This window comes from Haliotis rufescens, unplaced genomic scaffold (assembly GCF_023055435.1).
Source record: "Haliotis rufescens isolate VD_foot unplaced genomic scaffold, xgHalRufe1.0.p SCAF_2, whole genome shotgun sequence".
Taxonomy (NCBI): Eukaryota; Metazoa; Mollusca; class Gastropoda; order Lepetellida; family Haliotidae; genus Haliotis; species Haliotis rufescens.
Window position 1 is genome coordinate 18,212,772 of NW_025963890.1, and position 17,015 is coordinate 18,229,786.

The 17,015-nt window shown below is 41.0% G+C and overlaps 1 protein-coding gene across 1 annotated transcript in view; it reads left to right on the forward strand.

Annotated features, from left to right (window-relative positions):
• The window catches only part of LOC124138843 (ATP-binding cassette sub-family D member 3-like), a 69,599-nt gene that overhangs the window by 24,520 nt on the left and 28,064 nt on the right, over positions 1-17,015 (forward strand). Inside the window, exons 10-19 of the mRNA XM_048399724.1 lie at positions 877-933; positions 1,456-1,508; positions 2,042-2,131; positions 3,205-3,274; positions 4,007-4,076; positions 6,693-6,790; positions 7,640-7,731; positions 8,542-8,636; positions 9,166-9,232; positions 10,086-10,149. Of these exons, the coding sequence (XP_048255681.1) occupies positions 877-933; positions 1,456-1,508; positions 2,042-2,131; positions 3,205-3,274; positions 4,007-4,076; positions 6,693-6,790; positions 7,640-7,731; positions 8,542-8,636; positions 9,166-9,232; positions 10,086-10,149 (756 nt within the window). The remainder of the gene's footprint in view (positions 1-876; positions 934-1,455; positions 1,509-2,041; positions 2,132-3,204; positions 3,275-4,006; positions 4,077-6,692; positions 6,791-7,639; positions 7,732-8,541; positions 8,637-9,165; positions 9,233-10,085; positions 10,150-17,015) is intronic.

Genomic DNA, 17,015 nt, shown 5'->3' on the forward strand with positions numbered 1-17,015 from the left:
GGCAATAGGGAGATTATTGGAGGCTGCTTATTGTATTAGGCAATAGGAAAATTATCGGAGGCTGTGTTACCATGATAATAGGGAGACTATCAGAGGCTGGGTTACCATTGCATTAGGCAATAGGGAGATTATTTGAGGCTGTTTTACCATTGCATTAGGCAACAGGGAGATTATCGGAGGCTGTGTTACCATGGCAATAGGGTGACTATCAGAGGCTGTTTTACCATTGCAATGGGCAATAGACAGCTATGATCCATCAATAGTTTGATCAATTGTTCCACCCCTCATGGACTGGGGTCTTGGGCTAAGCATGACCAAAGGACTATCTCCCTTCCAATGATCGGTGGCTTACATGCATCTGTAATAATTAACTAAAGGAACAAAAGCGTACCAAGTTTACATATGCAAATTGCCCTAAGTTTAACAAAATGTTTCAGCCTTGAATTTTGCTGTTCTTAAAAAGGCCTTGAAGTTTGTGGGGGAAAAAATGTTACACAATTATTGTCTTGTCCCAGGAACTTGTGATATCATTTACAACTATTTAGAGAAACACAACTACCAGGTAGAAACTGATGGGTCCTGAAGCTGCTTCAGAGTCTGAAACCCCCAATCCACACGCTGGTTGATGTTCTTGACTTTTGCTGCAAAATGATTTGTGGATGTATACAAAGATACAATCTTATGAAGCTGGCATTAAACCATGGACAATTACTGTTTTTTCAAATATCCACAGTCCGGTAATTTGGAAGCTGAAATTTGTATTTTCTCTCAATTTTGAATTTCAGGCTAAATACATTGTCAACCAACTAATAAAATATAAAAGGAGTTTGCTATGTCTCTACTGAATTGTACGTCCATGTATGTCTTTCCATGCAGCCTGTCCTCGACGTGGTTCTGTACACCTTCAAGCTGACTGGCGCCATTGGACCACAGGCAAGTGACAGCTTCATCTCTCTGTACATGCGTTGTGGTATTGCTGATTGGATCAGACTTCTTTCAATCTAAATAACCTCAAATTATGTCGCTCCCTGTTTAATTAAATTGTGAAGATGATTAGTTTCAATAATGTAATCATACAAATTTAAGACAATTATCATGGTATTAAGATGGAAAGATATTCAGTGTAAATTGCAGTCACATCTCTTGCAAGAATGCATTTAAAAAACAAATAGGGCAATATTGATAATAAGAGTCTCTGCCAAAAATGTTGGAGTCTATGAGACTGAACTTGGCTCTTAGCATCCTTTTGAGTAGATTTTCAAGTTGTTATGTGACTAATTATTAGCTGAACTTATTAGACCAAACAAAATGTTACTAGACTCTGGCTTTGAACTAGTGTCTAAAGTTGCAGACAGTAATAATGACATGAAATCAGCCTCATCATTTCAGACCCCCAATTTCTTTTTGAATAATGGTTGAATTCAGTATTTGTTTGATGTATTGAATGTGTTTCAGGGTCCAGCATACATGTTAGGCTATCTGGCAGTGTCTGGCTTGATTCTTACAAGGTAAGGGCGAATGAAAGAAGACAACCAGAGACACTAAAATAGATAGTATTTAATTCCATGTACATTGCATGAAACCTGACCAAAACAAACCATGGCGCAATCAACAATAAAGGAAAGATAACTCTGATTGATCTAAAATGCAGAAAATTAGGAATGGCTGAATTCAGAACTGGGAGAAAAATGCATTGACCCCTGAGGTTTCAGATGACCTGCACGATGAAGATAAACATTTGTTTTTCTTGTCTGGGCCTAAGAGTCCAGGGGACTCTCAGTAATATTTTGGGGGCTCCAGGGCAGTAACATCAGGTTTCCTGGCTGGATATTGCTGAATAATTGCTAAATGCTGCTAGAATATCACGGATGATTTAAGTGGAAAAAATATGCATTTAAGAAATACTTTTCTTATGCTGTATCTGCATGAAGATTATGTTATGTTTCCTAAATATGTATATATTGTACAATATCCTTTTGAATTACATCACTGGTATTAAATGTTGAAATGAAGTATTAGGATGATATGTTTCATTTTCCAGGTTGCGGAGGCCTATTGGCCGCCTCACAGTCCAAGAACAAAAGTTGGAAGGGGAATATAGATATGTCAATTCAAGGCTCATCACGAACAGGTGAAAATGTTAACACAACTCTGAAACAACATGGAAAACACCATCCTTTGTTATCGCTGTTCTCTTATGATCAATACCATGGACCCAATCGCCACCTTTTGGACGTGAGGACACCAGCTCCTTCTCCCTTATCACTGACTTAGCAGTTAGCAGCCCCATCCAAGCAGGCTCTTGATGTATTCAAACAAATAACAAGACAGTTGTAAATGATTTTTTAAACTGGTATATGTTCCTGCGTACTAATACAGGGGAGTGAAGTTCTTCACTACGAAACATTCTGGTTGTATTTGCGATGACACGCAAAAGTTGAGATAAGTACTGGTGATATCACTGCTTCTTTTGATCCAATCTCATTAAAATCAGATCTTAGTTCTTGCTATCGCTAAACCAAGATCAGAGGACATTTCATTACGGGTCACGTCAGAACGACCTTTCATCTGACCAATCAAAGCGTCGCTTACCAGATCATGAAAGTGACAGTTGGAATGTGTTTTCTAATCATGCAACCTCGAAAACATTAACACGGGGTATTCCAAACAACAGTTAAGGACAGTTACTGTCTGTCTCTTGCTTCCATGGGATAAACATTTGAATGGAGGAGGCGTTGCAAAGTATGTGGGAAGCACTGCTATACAATCTCAACCATATATTAGACATTCCGGAATGTTCCTTTGTTCAGTTTTCAAAATTTTAATCGAGAACTATGTAAACATATTTTTCAAGCATAATCTGAAATTGAAGTCGCCAGGTTGAAACAAGTGCTGTAAAGCTCGAGAAAGCTGCTTTCTAGTTGGCTGATGTTGACTTCTTGTTAGTCATTTCAGTAATCGGCCAAAGTTTGGGAAAGGTTGTTCTGACATGACCCGTAATGGGATGTCCTTAGATCTGGTTTTAATGAGATTGAGTTTGATCGTGACAATACAATAATTCCAAGATCTATATTAAATGGAGATGTGAAGAGTAGGGATGTGGAGTTGCTTCCCCTGTGTTTTATGTCCATTTACAGGGATTTGCATAAGAGGTGAAGAGGCGTTCGTCATGTTTTTAAACTTTTGCGTTTATTTTTTTTCCAGTGAAGAAATAGCATTCTATCAAGGAAACCAAAGAGAAAGGTTCATCATTCTTGCAACGTTCCAGAAATTGGTATGTAGATTTGATGAACTTGATCTGGGATGTTACCTTGGTGATCGAATTGTTGACTGAGATCCTTTGATTTTTACTCTTTAAGAATACACAAAACGCGTAATGGTGCTGGCACAACATATATCATAAGCAGGGTGGCTAAGTCACATTATACATGTTTTATTTTCTTATTATGTGTGGGGCGGTCGGGTAGCCTAGTGGTTAAAGTGTTCATTCGTCACACCAAAGACCTGGGTTCGATTTCCGACATGGGTACAATGTGTGATGCCCATTTCTGGTGTCCCCCGCCGTGATATTGCTGGAATATTGCTAAAAGCGGCATAAAACCATACTCACTCACTCACTTACTCACTCTCATTACGTGTGATACAGTGTTCTTTAGATAAGCAGGGCAGTCGGGGTAGCCTAGTGGTTAAAGTGTTTGCTCATCACGCTGAAGACCCGGGTTTGATTCCAAACATGGGTACAATGTGTGAGGCCCATTTCTGGTTTCCCCTGCCGTGACATTGCTGGAATATTGCTAAAAGTGGCATAGAACCATACTCACTCACTCACTATAGATAAGCATCATGTTCTTGTACCATAATTACTTCAAATAAATTTTCATTGGTGAATGTTAATTCAATATCACATTATCAGCCTTTTGCCATTCTTGCGTCATCTCATCGAATTCAGTGAGGAGTCTGGTTTCATGGGAAGTTCTATTGTAATTCCATTTTTTTGTCATTTCAGATATCACATCTGCGCTACTTCATTTTCTTCAGACTGCAGATGGGTTTTGTTGACAGTGTAGTTGCAAAATGTAAGTTTGTGTCATGTTTAGGCTCCTTAAAATTATCATTTTTATTTTGAATATGAGAAATTTAGTCAGTTTTGTGAAGTGCTAAAATGCCTGATATTGTATAAATATTGTTTTCGGAACTGCCTCAGTTCTCTTTAAGAACCTAGGACTTTTGCCTAGCCTGATAGTTGACATTGTGTCATGGCTCCTTCAATTTCCAGTATGTCTACAACATATGGAGCTCATTTTTAGGTTCACTTTTCAGTAGATTCTACTTTGAGATAGGCTTTCAAAGCTTAACTTACAATGCTTACAAGGCCAAAAGAAATGTTTCTTTAAACTGTTAGGTGACATTTTTTTATTTCTTGGTTTACGGATGCGCCGCTCTTTCAAAGTCCAAATGTTAAAAATAAAATAAAATGAAAATTACCCTTTTTTTATATTACCGCCGATCTTTTCGACAAAAAGTTCAAACAAAAAACGATTTCATTTCCTCGTCGAGCGTAAAGCAAAGGGAAGTCACTCTGATATTTCTTGCTGGGATCCTTCTCTAATACCACCAAAGCTTGTCAACGCAAAGCGCAGTGGTGACCAGTTTAACTATTTCAACACTGTTGGCCGTTCAAAGCCACAAGTCACACTGCACAGTAGACCGTCCAAACCATGTCAAAATAGTTTATAATTATATTAACCTACTTGTCATATCATTCATTTATTAAATCTATCACATTTCACAATGTCTGAAATACGTATTCCATTTGATTTTATCATTTTTTTATCTATAGATTAAAAATGTATTCACTAGACACTATTTCCCGCAATGTTATTGAGAATAAAATTCTCGGACACACTTCGACAACGGGTCCTCATCGAACATGTCAAACAGCAAAATAAAGACGTTTCACGCGCTTAAACGTCTTTATTTACAAAGAAATAAAATCATCAAAAAAATATCTATAAAAGTTGCCAAACTGACATCTTAGTTATTATTTCCAACTTTTCTTGCGATCGCATATCGTAAGTCAAATGACATCTCGGCTTTCGTCGCCTCGATTTCTCGGCTCGGACACGATGTCTTAATGCCAAAATATATGCATAAGAAATCTTTGTCACAGCTCGTAACCTAGCTCTATGCATCCATAATGTTCCATATTTTTAATATAGATCGCGATTTCATGCTAAAACGTTGAGAATAACATGATTTAACCCAAACCTTTCGCCAAAGTCTGAAAATTACTGTTGCTGTAATTTGATTGGCTGCCTTAGGTCACATGCTTAAATTTTACCAATCACGAACCTTGTAGCAGATTCTGTCGGTGAAACAATATAAGTTTTTTTAATGTATACTGACATGGCAGGACGTATGTGTTATTCATAAGAAGCTTTGAAAACGGAGGTATTTCCTCATGTTATATTTGCCAAAAAAATAATTAAATTTGCCCTTCACTGGTCTTTAATCTGGACGTTATGAATGTTTTAGCTTACGTTATTGTCCCCTGCCGCGCGAATGCGCGAAGCGGGGGACATTGTTTTCACGACCGTCCGTCCGTCCGTCCGTACGTCCCACCTGTTTGTTGCCGCGTTATCTCAAGAACTAAACACTGGATTGTCTTCATATTTGGAACTATGGTGTATATACAGACTCTGCAGACACACCAGTCAGTTTTGGTGACCTTGACCCCATTTTCAAGGTCACAGCAGGCAAAATCTGCTTTTGGAGTTGGAAAACGGTGTTGCCGCGATATCTCAAGAACTAATTGCTTGATTGTCTTCATATTTGGTACTATGGTGTATATACAGGCGGGGGACATTTCGTCACTTTGTGACAAATACTTGTTTTTTATTTAAAACAAACTTTATTTAGTTGTTAATGAATTATTTAAATAATGTAATACACATAACTTTCATATTTATAAACAATAGGATTAATTAGACCTTTCAAATAGTGTATGGCAAAACATGTAGTAGCAAAGATGTTAATTTCAGCAGATAATTCCTTGATAAATGTTGGTTTCATCTATCACGCAAGAGTCTTTGGGAACTTGGTGTCACAGCAGTAATCTTCTGGTTGGCTGGTGTTGAAAGAGTTAAACGTTGCCCATGCCGCCAAAATAGCAGCATCTTTCATGCATTTCCACCCATGACACGAATATTGTTATGTTGCCATCTGTGCACAAGCTAAGTGCCAGGGATATAATAAAATGTTCTTGAAAAATTGAGTTATTTTACTTTTATTACGCCAGGATATTTTTTTTCATACCTACCTAACTTTTTAGGACAAAATTCAGGTAAAAAAAATGTAAGAGGCTTTTCTTTTCTTTTTTAAATTGGCCTGCCTGACTTTTGAAATGAGTCTGAAATCCGTAAACCAAGAAATAAAAAAAGTGTCGCCTTAGGCTTCATACGTTTTTACATTTTTACCTAAACTGAGTGTCTTTTAACCCAACTATAATTGTAGAGGACTGGAAATGTTTACAGTGAACATGGTCATGGGACATGAAGTGGAACCAACAGTTTAATAATAATGCTAGTTATTGTTCATGAATTTTGGTTATGAGAGATTTATGTTGATGGTCCTGTGGACTTTGTCCTGTCTGGAGTTGACTAAATGTCTGACATGTTGATCTGTGTTGTCAGACATAGCCACAGTGGTGGGGTACTGGGTTGTCAGTCGACCCTTCTTGAATCTGGCACATAAACGCCATCTCACAAGCACCCACAGTGAGAGATTGGAGGTAAGATTTGTCGTCAATTTGCTTAAGAAATTGATTGGTCTAACAGTAAAACAATTTAAGCCAGTAACATTGATGATGACAAGCTAGTAACAATGATACAATGATGACAAGCTAGTAACAATTACACAATGATGACAAGCTAGTAACTGATACAATGGTGATGACAAGCCAGTAACAATGACACAATGATGATGATAAGCCAGTAACAATGACACAATGATGACAAGCCAGTAACAACACAATGATGACAAGCCAGTAACAATGATACAATGATGATGACAAGCCAGTAACAATGACACAATGATGATGATAAGCCAGTAACAATGACACAATGATGACAAGCCAGTAACAACACAATGATGACAAGCCAGTAACAATGACACAATGATGATGACAAGCCAGTAACTATGACACAATGATGACAAGCCAGTAACAATGACACAATGATGATGACAAGCCAGTAACAATGACACAATACTGATAAGCCAATAACACTGACACAATGATGATTACATGCCAGAAAAAAAGACACAATGATGATGACAAGCCAGTAACTGACACAATGATGATGACAGGTAGTAACAACACAATGATGATGACAAGCCAGTAACTGACACAATGATGATGACAAGCCAGTAACTGACACAATGATGATGACAAGCCAGTAACTGACACAATCATGATGACAGGTAGTAACAACACAATGATGATGACAAGCCAGTAACAATGACACAATGAATGCTGAATATGGATGGTACTTCAGGCATTTGAGGAGGTGTCCATGTATGTTGTCACTAGTTAGTGAGCATGTATTGAAGCCTGTAGCATGTAGCCTGATGTTTGTTGCAGGACTACTACAAGAGCGGACGTATGTTGGTGAAGATGGCGGAGGCCATTGGGAGAATCGTGCTGGCCGGGCGAGAGATGACCAGACTAGCAGGGTCAGTACAACTCTTAAGAGGGCACCTGGGGGGGATTCCAAGTTGAAATTAGTCCCCAGCAAACCGTGCTAATCGATTGGGTGGTCGTACACTTTAACTTTTTGACACAGTGTCATCTTCCTTGATTTATTTCGATGCATTACTAAAAATTGCAATCACTAATGTGTCTGGTCCAGACTGGATTATTTCGAGGCTGAGGCCAAATAGCTGGAATATTGCTGAGTCAGCATTAACAACGAACAAACTAAAGTAGGCCCTGTTCATTTGGGAGACCTAGCAAGTTTGGATCATGTAATTGAAAGCCCATGTTGAATGTCTTTTTGCTCTAATGTTGTGGGGGGCACGGGTGGACCAGTCATCTAAGGCACCGCGATTCGCTGTGCAGAGTTGCGTCCCTTGGGCACGTCGGAAACCTATGATTGTGGGTTCGAATCCCTGTTTGCCCGGATTGGGTTTCGAAGTTTGTCAGCACCATACCTGTGATCATGGGTTTCACTGAAGTGGTAAACGTCTGAGACTTGCATCACTTCGGGCTTTCCTCCCACATTAAGCTGACACGCTGTGATACTGTTAAAAGCAGTGTAAAACCCAACTCACTCACACTCTAATGTTGTGATGCCTATCAATCTCTCATCAAGACTCTGAAAATGAACACCAGTTTGTGGAGCATAGCGTTCTTTGATGCTAACAGCAGCTGGTGCTTCCTAGATAAGGCCTTATTTGAATTTCAGAAATCTGAAATCTTGAATTTGAAAGAAACATATTAGACATTGTTACCTGTTATTAAAACCTATTGTGAATGATTTACAGTTTCACAGCCAGAGTCACACAACTGATAAAAGTGTTGGACGATCTCAACCGAGGCCACTATGAGAGAACAATGGTGACAACGGAACAAACACAAGGTACGCCAACCAGGATTACCTGTCAGAATCAGCCATGTTAGGATCGGTCGGGAGATACAGACTTACAGATGTGTACTTGCTCTTCCACCTGGCACACGCCGTGATATTGCTGGAATATTGCTTAAAGCGGCGTAAAACCAAACTCACTCACTCCACCTGGCACAGTTTTGTACAATGAAGTATTACATTTCTATCTCAGGGGATTATCTCCCTTTACTCTTTTCATAGCAAGTCTGCTCTTTCTGGTTTTTTTTGGTTGTGTCAAATATTTGCCATCTTCTGACAGTTATTGGTGTAAATCCAAAATGACAGTGTCATCCTTGGGTTATATGCACCATACCCATGATAGTTTGTTTGGCCAAAGTCATAAGATCTATGACCTGAGCGGTATTCCCACATTAAATTGACGACTATGGTATGAATGAAATACTGTTCCGATACAAACTTTCACACCTGCTTTAGTCAGATGTATTAATAGAGAAATAAGAAAGATTTCAAAACTATATCTCAAAATTGTGGGTTTTTTCAGCTCTGGAGAATAACAAAGCATTGAAACCTGGTAGCGGAAAGATCAATATTCAAGATCATATTATCAAGTAAGTTATGAGTTAAAAGTGACTCTTTGTTATAAAAAGTATTTTTCCACCTTTGAACAGCATAATAGTTCTGCGGTAAGAGATGTGTTTCTTAGCAAGTTGATGGCCTCAGCTCCTTTAATGGAGTAGAGAGGGTCATCATTGTATGGTTGTGCTGTTGGTCATCATGACTGCTGTGTATGGTAGCACATAGTACTTGAATGGCACAACTGGTCCCGACATCAAGGTGCCCCGAACTGTTGTCCCAGGATCAATTGTTGGTTTGAATCCCAGATATGTCCTGATTATGATCCTTGGGTCTCAGCACCATAGACGTCAGCATCCTTCACCACTTTGGGCTTTCCTCCCACATCAAGTTGATGTAACTGAAATGCTGTTCAGGGCCACTTGCACACAGTGACCTTAGCACTACACTAACTTCCATACTTAACATTGACTTACGATAGTCATAGTGCTAAGATCGCTTTGTCCAAGTAGCCTCAGTGGGGGGCGGTCGGGTAGCCAAGTGGTTAAAGCTTTCGCTCGTCACGCCGAAGACCCGGGTTCGATTCCCGACATGGGTACAATGTGTGAAGGCCATTTCAGGTGTCCCCTACTATGATATTGATGGAATATTACTAAAAGGGTCTTAAAACCTTAATCACTCACTCACTGGCTTCAGTGGTGTAAAACTCACCCACTTACTATGCCACTGTGACTATGATAGGTGTGACAGATATTTACATGTTTGCATTGCTGGTCAAGGTGCTCAGTTGAGGGGTGGTATAGGGACTTCCTGCACTCCTTCATCTCTGTGTGATTTGTGCCTGGTGAGCGTCTCAGACACCTGTTGAACATATTTGGTCTGTTTCAGATTTGAGAAAGTCCCCCTTGTCACCCCGAATGGAGATGTGTTGGTGAAGGAGCTGTCCTTTGAGGTAGGCCATGTACTGTTGGTGGTGTTTGATATCTCCTGGTAAACAGAGCAAAGACATCTTCCCAAGGGAGTTAACTGTCTATAAAAGTCCAGTTTCCACCCTTTTCAAAAAAGGCTAGAATTTCATGGATTGGTCGTAGCGCCACCAGTGGCTATTTCGAGTTATGTCCCTTCTATATCCCTTCTTTTGACCAATAAGATTCCACCTCTCATAACACTTGCATTTGCTTCAAACAAAATGATGGTGAGGTCAAGACAATCTGTTCCATAATCAAGATCTTTATTGTAATATAGGGGCCGCTGGTAGCCTAGTGGGTAAAGCATTTGCGCGTCACACCGAAGACCTGGGTTTGATTCCCGACATGGGTACAATGTGTGAAGCACATTTCTGGTGTTCCCAGCCATGATATTGCTGGAATATTGCTAAAAGCTGTGTAAAACCATACTCACTCACTATTGTATTATACCTCATGATGTGCATCAAGTCACTTGAGCATCTTGATTAAAAACAGGAAAAATTGGGAAGAAGCCAGTTGACGCCCATTTGACGGCACACATGCTCTGCATATCCTGCAATTAACCGAAATCTGACCAGCAGTTTCCATATTGTTTATGAACGGGATGTAGAATTTGTTAGTCCAGCTAAAGTATAAAGTTCTCCATAATTCCAGCCTAGTTTGGAAAGGGTGGAAAGTGGACTTTTGTAGTCCGGTAACTCCCATGCTTTGGGAAGAAGCAGAGAAAGAGCTCGACCTCGCTGTTGGTCCTGCTGAACATGCATGGGTTATAATGTTCCGGGGTGAAGGGAGTACTACATGGCGTAGATGAGCATATAACATCATGCTTGTTTTAGTGCACCGCCTCTGTGGTGTAGTGGTTAGAGCGTCATACCAAAAAAGATGGTACTTGCTGTTTCCCTGCCTGCCTCTCTGGCCGGGATTCAAACATGAGGAAAACCCATGGGTTCCAAAAGGTTCTCTGATTGCCTACTACTGTCCTGACAAGATATTACTTGCCTGTGACAGACAGGACTGTAAGGTCAAAGGTGAAGACATTTACTTCAAAGCACATCGTCTCCATCCCTCTGAGAGAATTAAGTGGCCCCAAAGTGTGCCATGCTGTCATCACAGATTGAGGTTAGTGTATGGGGGTCTGTTTCAGTCCCAGCTAATGCGAGAATGTAATGTAAACCAGGAATGCAATTGCGATACTCCCTTCCATCCATAGACATATTGCTATGGAAACTCACCGCCCTCTGGCTATCTGCCTGACAGGGAGGGAAAGCAAAATTTGGATTACAAATCATTTTCTTAATGCAGACCTATTCAACTCTCTGTACCATTGTTTGCACACCATGTATTCTTTCATTCTTGTGCCTCAACAGATAATTATTATCATGAAATACAAGATAGTTTTCGAGATATTTCACAGATTGTCTTTTAATGTTGGGTTTCACCAAAGTGGTAGACGTCTGAGACCTGCATCACTTCGGGCTTTCCTCCCATATTAAGCCAACATGCCTTGATATAACTGGAATACTGTTCAAAGCAACGTTAAGCCCACTCACTCACTCACACTCATTCCAGGACAGGGCCTACTTGCACAAAGCGATCTTAGCGCTACAACTATCTTAAGTTTGTTAGAGTATGGGAGTAGTGCTAAGATCGCTTTGTGCAAGGGGGCCCAGATCAGGTTCTCACAACCCCCTGCTTGTTGTAACAGCTGTCTAATGAAGACTGGGTAGTCATAATGTGTGACCTGGCTGATTGTGTGTCATTATCATGCGTGTTATACCTCCATTGACTGTTAGTAATGCAGAAGGTGTCGCCCCGTGCTCTAACATGCTGTGAATTACTGTGCAGAGTCACAGCCCTTAACCATGATCTGCTGATCCCACATTGACATAGTTTGAATCCCCAGTCTGTCACCACCACACCGTTTCACTACAGTGGTTAACATCTGCAAACTGACATTTGGGCTTTCTTCATCCATTAGGCTGATACATTGTGAGGGATATTAACTAAGATTTTAGTCCACTTGTCCTTCAACAAAAGGTTAAATTCAACTCACTCACTGTGATGGTAATGAGGGAAGTCAGCATGGTTGGAAGAAATCATTTTAAAGCACTATTCACTCACTTACTCAACTTACTAGACCAGGGACCTTGGATTGTATGGGAGGCAAGGGTGGCCAAGTCGTCTAAGGGTCCGCGATTCACTGTGCAGAGTTGCGTCCCTTGGGCACGCCAGGAACCTATGATTGTGGGTTCGAATCCCGGTTTGCCCCAATTATGTTTCTAGGTTTGTCAGCACCATCCACGTGCTCATGGGTTTAACCGAAATGTGGTAAACGTCTTAGACCTGCATCACTTCGGGCTTTCCTCCCACATTAAGCTGACATGCAACGATATAACTGGAGTACTGTTAAAAGCAGCGTTAAACCCAACTCACTCACTGAATTGTATTGTACGTTTCCAGTATAGTTGGTACAAGCCCTAGCTGCTCTGACAGATATACCTCTACAGACATGGCACTTAATACATCCGAGCACATCAAATGTCATCCTCTGTTTCTTCAGGCCTCGCATTTTGGTAAACCTGCACCAACCCCTGGATCCATTCTCGTGGTTCTCTTGATCTCAAATTACCTGTCATTGATTTTCATTAACATTTTACCGAGCAATAAAATGTTGAGATATGAAAAAAACCTGGGTAAGGGTGGTAACCTGTATTGCTAAGAAACCAAAGCCATGGCAGGTTTAATGGACATGAAGACATCCTTTCCATCCAGAACATTTTCTTTTTCTTGTCAGTCAGCTTTTCAATGTTTAATTTCTCTGAAACTATCATTGTTTGTTTGTTGTCCCCCGCCGCGCGAAAGCGCGGAGCGGGGATAATATAGTATTCACGACCATCCGTACGTCCGTACGTACGTCCGTACGTACGTCCCACCTGTTTGTTACCGCGATATCTCAAGAACTAAACACTGGATTGTCTTCATATTTGGAAATATGGTGTATATACAGACTCCGCAGACACCAGTTGGTTTTGGTGACCTTGACCCCATTTTCAAGGTCGCAGCAGGCAAATCTTCTTTTGGAGTTGGAAAACGGTGTTGCCGCGATATCTCAAGAACTAATCGCTGGATTGTCTTCATATTTGGTACTATGGTGTATATACAGGCGGGGGACATTTCGTCACTTTGTGACAAATACTTGTTTTGTTTGTTTGTTGTTTAACGCCACACTCAGCAATATTCCAGCTATAATATGACGGTGGTCTGTAAATAATCGAGTCTGGACCAGACAATCCAGTAATTGATATCATGAGCATCGATCCACGCAATTGGGATCGATGACATGCATCAACCAAGTCAGCGAGCTTGACCACCTGATCCCGTTAGTCGCCTCCTACGTAAAGCCTGTTACAGAAAGCAGGCGACTATGCTAGTCGTAGGAGGCTATCAATGGGACTGGCTGACATGCTGTTGACATCAACAACCCAACTTTGAGGCTAGTTTGTTACTCGCATTCTGATTGGTCTGATAGACTGAGTAGCGTAGCAAATCAAACTAGCAAATGAAAATCAAGGGGAGGTAATTTGAAATAGCAAGAATCGCAGGAATGGCTCCAGGGGTTGGTGTTGGTTTATCATAATGCGAGCCCTGGAGATACAGAGGATGAGGAAATATTGATAACATGCCTTTCAAAGGTCAAGAACATCACTGGGGTTATCATGAAACATGGTTTTATCATTCATTGCCAGTTATTGTTGCACTTTTGCTTGTTCAATCATGAGACTTGATAATGTAAGAAGTTGTCTTGATTAAAGTCAAGGTCTGGAATTAGAGTGTTTGGATTGGAGGTTCATAGGGGTACTTGAAGGCTTTAGAAGCTTTCAGGAAATTGTATCGATGGAGTTGCTTCTGCTTTTGCAAGTACATGCAAATACCTCTAGTTAAGTTAGAATTGATATTCATAAATTTGTATCACACTCACCCAGTGGAGATTCTAGATTAGAATATGTCCCCAGCAACTCCGTGACTTGTTTGATTTTATTTATCATATCCAGATGGCGTGTAGTATTGCTCACAATATCAATCACTGGATTGTCTGGTCCAGGCTTAATTATTAACATGCCGTTGTCATATAGGTGGAATATTGCCGAGTGCAGTGTTAAGCAGCAAACACACTCTGAATACCTTTGAGACGGACAACAATAACTCCAAGACCCAACTGTCATGGTGACAGGATCAATAACTAGATATTTATTTTAGCCTCTTAGTATTTACTCATATGGAATCAATCTCATTGGGTACATATATTTCCTTGTTATTCTGTATATTTTTCCTTGCTTAGCATTGTTTTGGGTCCAGTCTGTTGGGTATTTGTAAACCAAAAAGTAAAAAAATAAATAAAATCTGCTCAGAATGCAATTGTGTGTTTGTGCTATTGTCCAAAGTGTGTCCCATGTTGCAACAGCTAACAAAAGCAATATGAGTCTAAGTAACAATATGCAAGGTGTAGCCATTTGTGCACTATTCACTGCAGTACAGAGTTCATTTATGTGATTAAAGCATTCTATCAATCATGTTGGTAAATAGCAAATTAAGAAATTGGCACCAGTCCTATAGTCCATGCCAAACTGCCCAATAGGGTATGGGTACAGTCTAATGCTATTGTAGACGTTACTTTTGGGGCTATGGGTACAGTCTACTGCTATTGTAGATGTTACTTGTGGGGCTATGGGTACAGTCTACTGCTATTGTAGACCTTACTTGTGGGGCTATGGGTACAGTCTACTGCTATTGTAGACGTTACTTGTGGGGCTATGGGCACAGTCTACTGCTATTGTAGACGTTACTTGTGGGGCTATGGGTACAGTCTACTGCTATTGTAGACGTTACTTGTGGGTCTGTGGGTACAGTCTACTGCTATTGTAGACGTTACTTGTGGGGCTATGGGTACAGTCTACTGCTATTGTAGACGTTACTTGTGGGGCTATGGGTACAGTCTACTGCTATTGTAGACGTTACTTGTGGGGCTGTGGGTACAGTCTACAGCTATTGTAGATATTACTTGTGAGGCCATGGGTACAGTCTACTGCTATTGTAGACATTACTTGTGGGGCTATGGGTACAGTCTACTGCTATTGTGGACGTTACTTGTGGGGCCATTGGTACAGTCTACTGCTATTGTAGACGTTACTTGTGAGGCCATGGGTACAGTCTACTGCTATTGTAGACGTTACTTGTGGGTCTGTGGGTACAGTCTACAGCTATTGTAGACATTACTTGTGGGGCTATGGGTACAGTCTACTGCTATTGTAGACGTTACTTGTGAGGCCATGGGTACAGTCTACTGCTATTGTAGACATTACTTGTGGGGCTATGGGTACAGTCTACTGCTATTGTAGACGTTACTTGTGGGGCTATGGGTACAGTCTACTGCTATTGTAGATATTACTTGTGGGTCTGTGGGTACAGTCTACTGCTATTGTAGATATTACTTGTGGGGCTGTGGGTACAGTCTACTGCTATTGTAGACATTACTTGTGGGGCTGTGGGTACAGTCTACTGCTATTGTAGACGTTACTTGTTGGGCTATGGGTACAGTCTACTGCTATTGCAGATATTACTTGTGGGGCTGTGGGTACAGTCTACTGCTATTGTAGACGTTACTTGTGAGGCCATGGGTACAGTCTACTGCTATTGTAGACATTACTTGTGGGGCTATGGGTACAGTCTACTGCTATTGTGGACGTTACTTGTGGGGCCATGGGTACAGTCTACTGCTATTGTAGACATTACTTGTGGGGCTATGGGTACAGTCTACTGCTATTGTGGACGTTACTTGTGAGGCCATGGGTACAGTCTACTGCTATTGTAGACATTACTTGTGGGGCTATGGGTACAGTCTACTGCTATTGTGGACGTTACTTGTGGGGCCATGGGTACAGTCTACTGCTATTGTAGACGTTACTTGTGGGGCCATGGGTACAGTCTACTGCTATTGTAGACGTTACTTGTGGGGCTATGGGCACAGTCTACTGCTATTGTAGACGTTACTTGTGAGGCCATGGGTACAGTCTACTGCTATTGTAGACATTACTTGTGGGGCTATGGGTACAGTCTACTGCTATTGTAGACGTTACTTGTGAGGCCATGGGTACAGTCTACTGCTATTGTAGACATTACTTGTGGGGCTATGGGTAGTCTACTGCTATTGTGGACGTTACTTGTGGGGCCATGGGTACAGTCTACTGCTATTGTAGACGTTACTTGTGGGGCTATGGGCACAGTCTACTGCTATTGTAGACGTTACTTGTGGGTCTGTGGGTACAGTCTACTGCTATTGTAGATATTACTTGTGGGGCTGTGGGTACAGTCTACTGCTATTGTAGACATTACTTGTGGGGCTATGGGTACAGTCTACTGCTATTGTGGACGTTACTTGTTGGGCTATGGGTACAGTCTACTGCTATTGCAGATATTACTTGTGGGGCTGTGGGTACAGTCTACTGCTATTGTAGACGTTACTTGTGAGGCCATGGGTACAGTCTACTGCTATTGTAGACATTACTTGTGGGGCTATGGGTACAGTCTACTGCTATTGTGGACGTTACTTGTGGGGCCATGGGTACAGTCTACTGCTATTGTAGACGTTACTTGTGGGGCTATGGGCACAGTCTACTGCTATTGTAGACGTTACTTGTGAGGCCATGGGTACAGTCTACTGCTATTGTAGACATTACTTGTGGGGCTATGGGTACAGTCTACTGCTATTGTGGACGTTACTTGTGGGGCCATGGGTACAGTCTACTGCTATTGTAGACGTTACTTGTGAGGCCATGGGTACAGTCTACTGCTA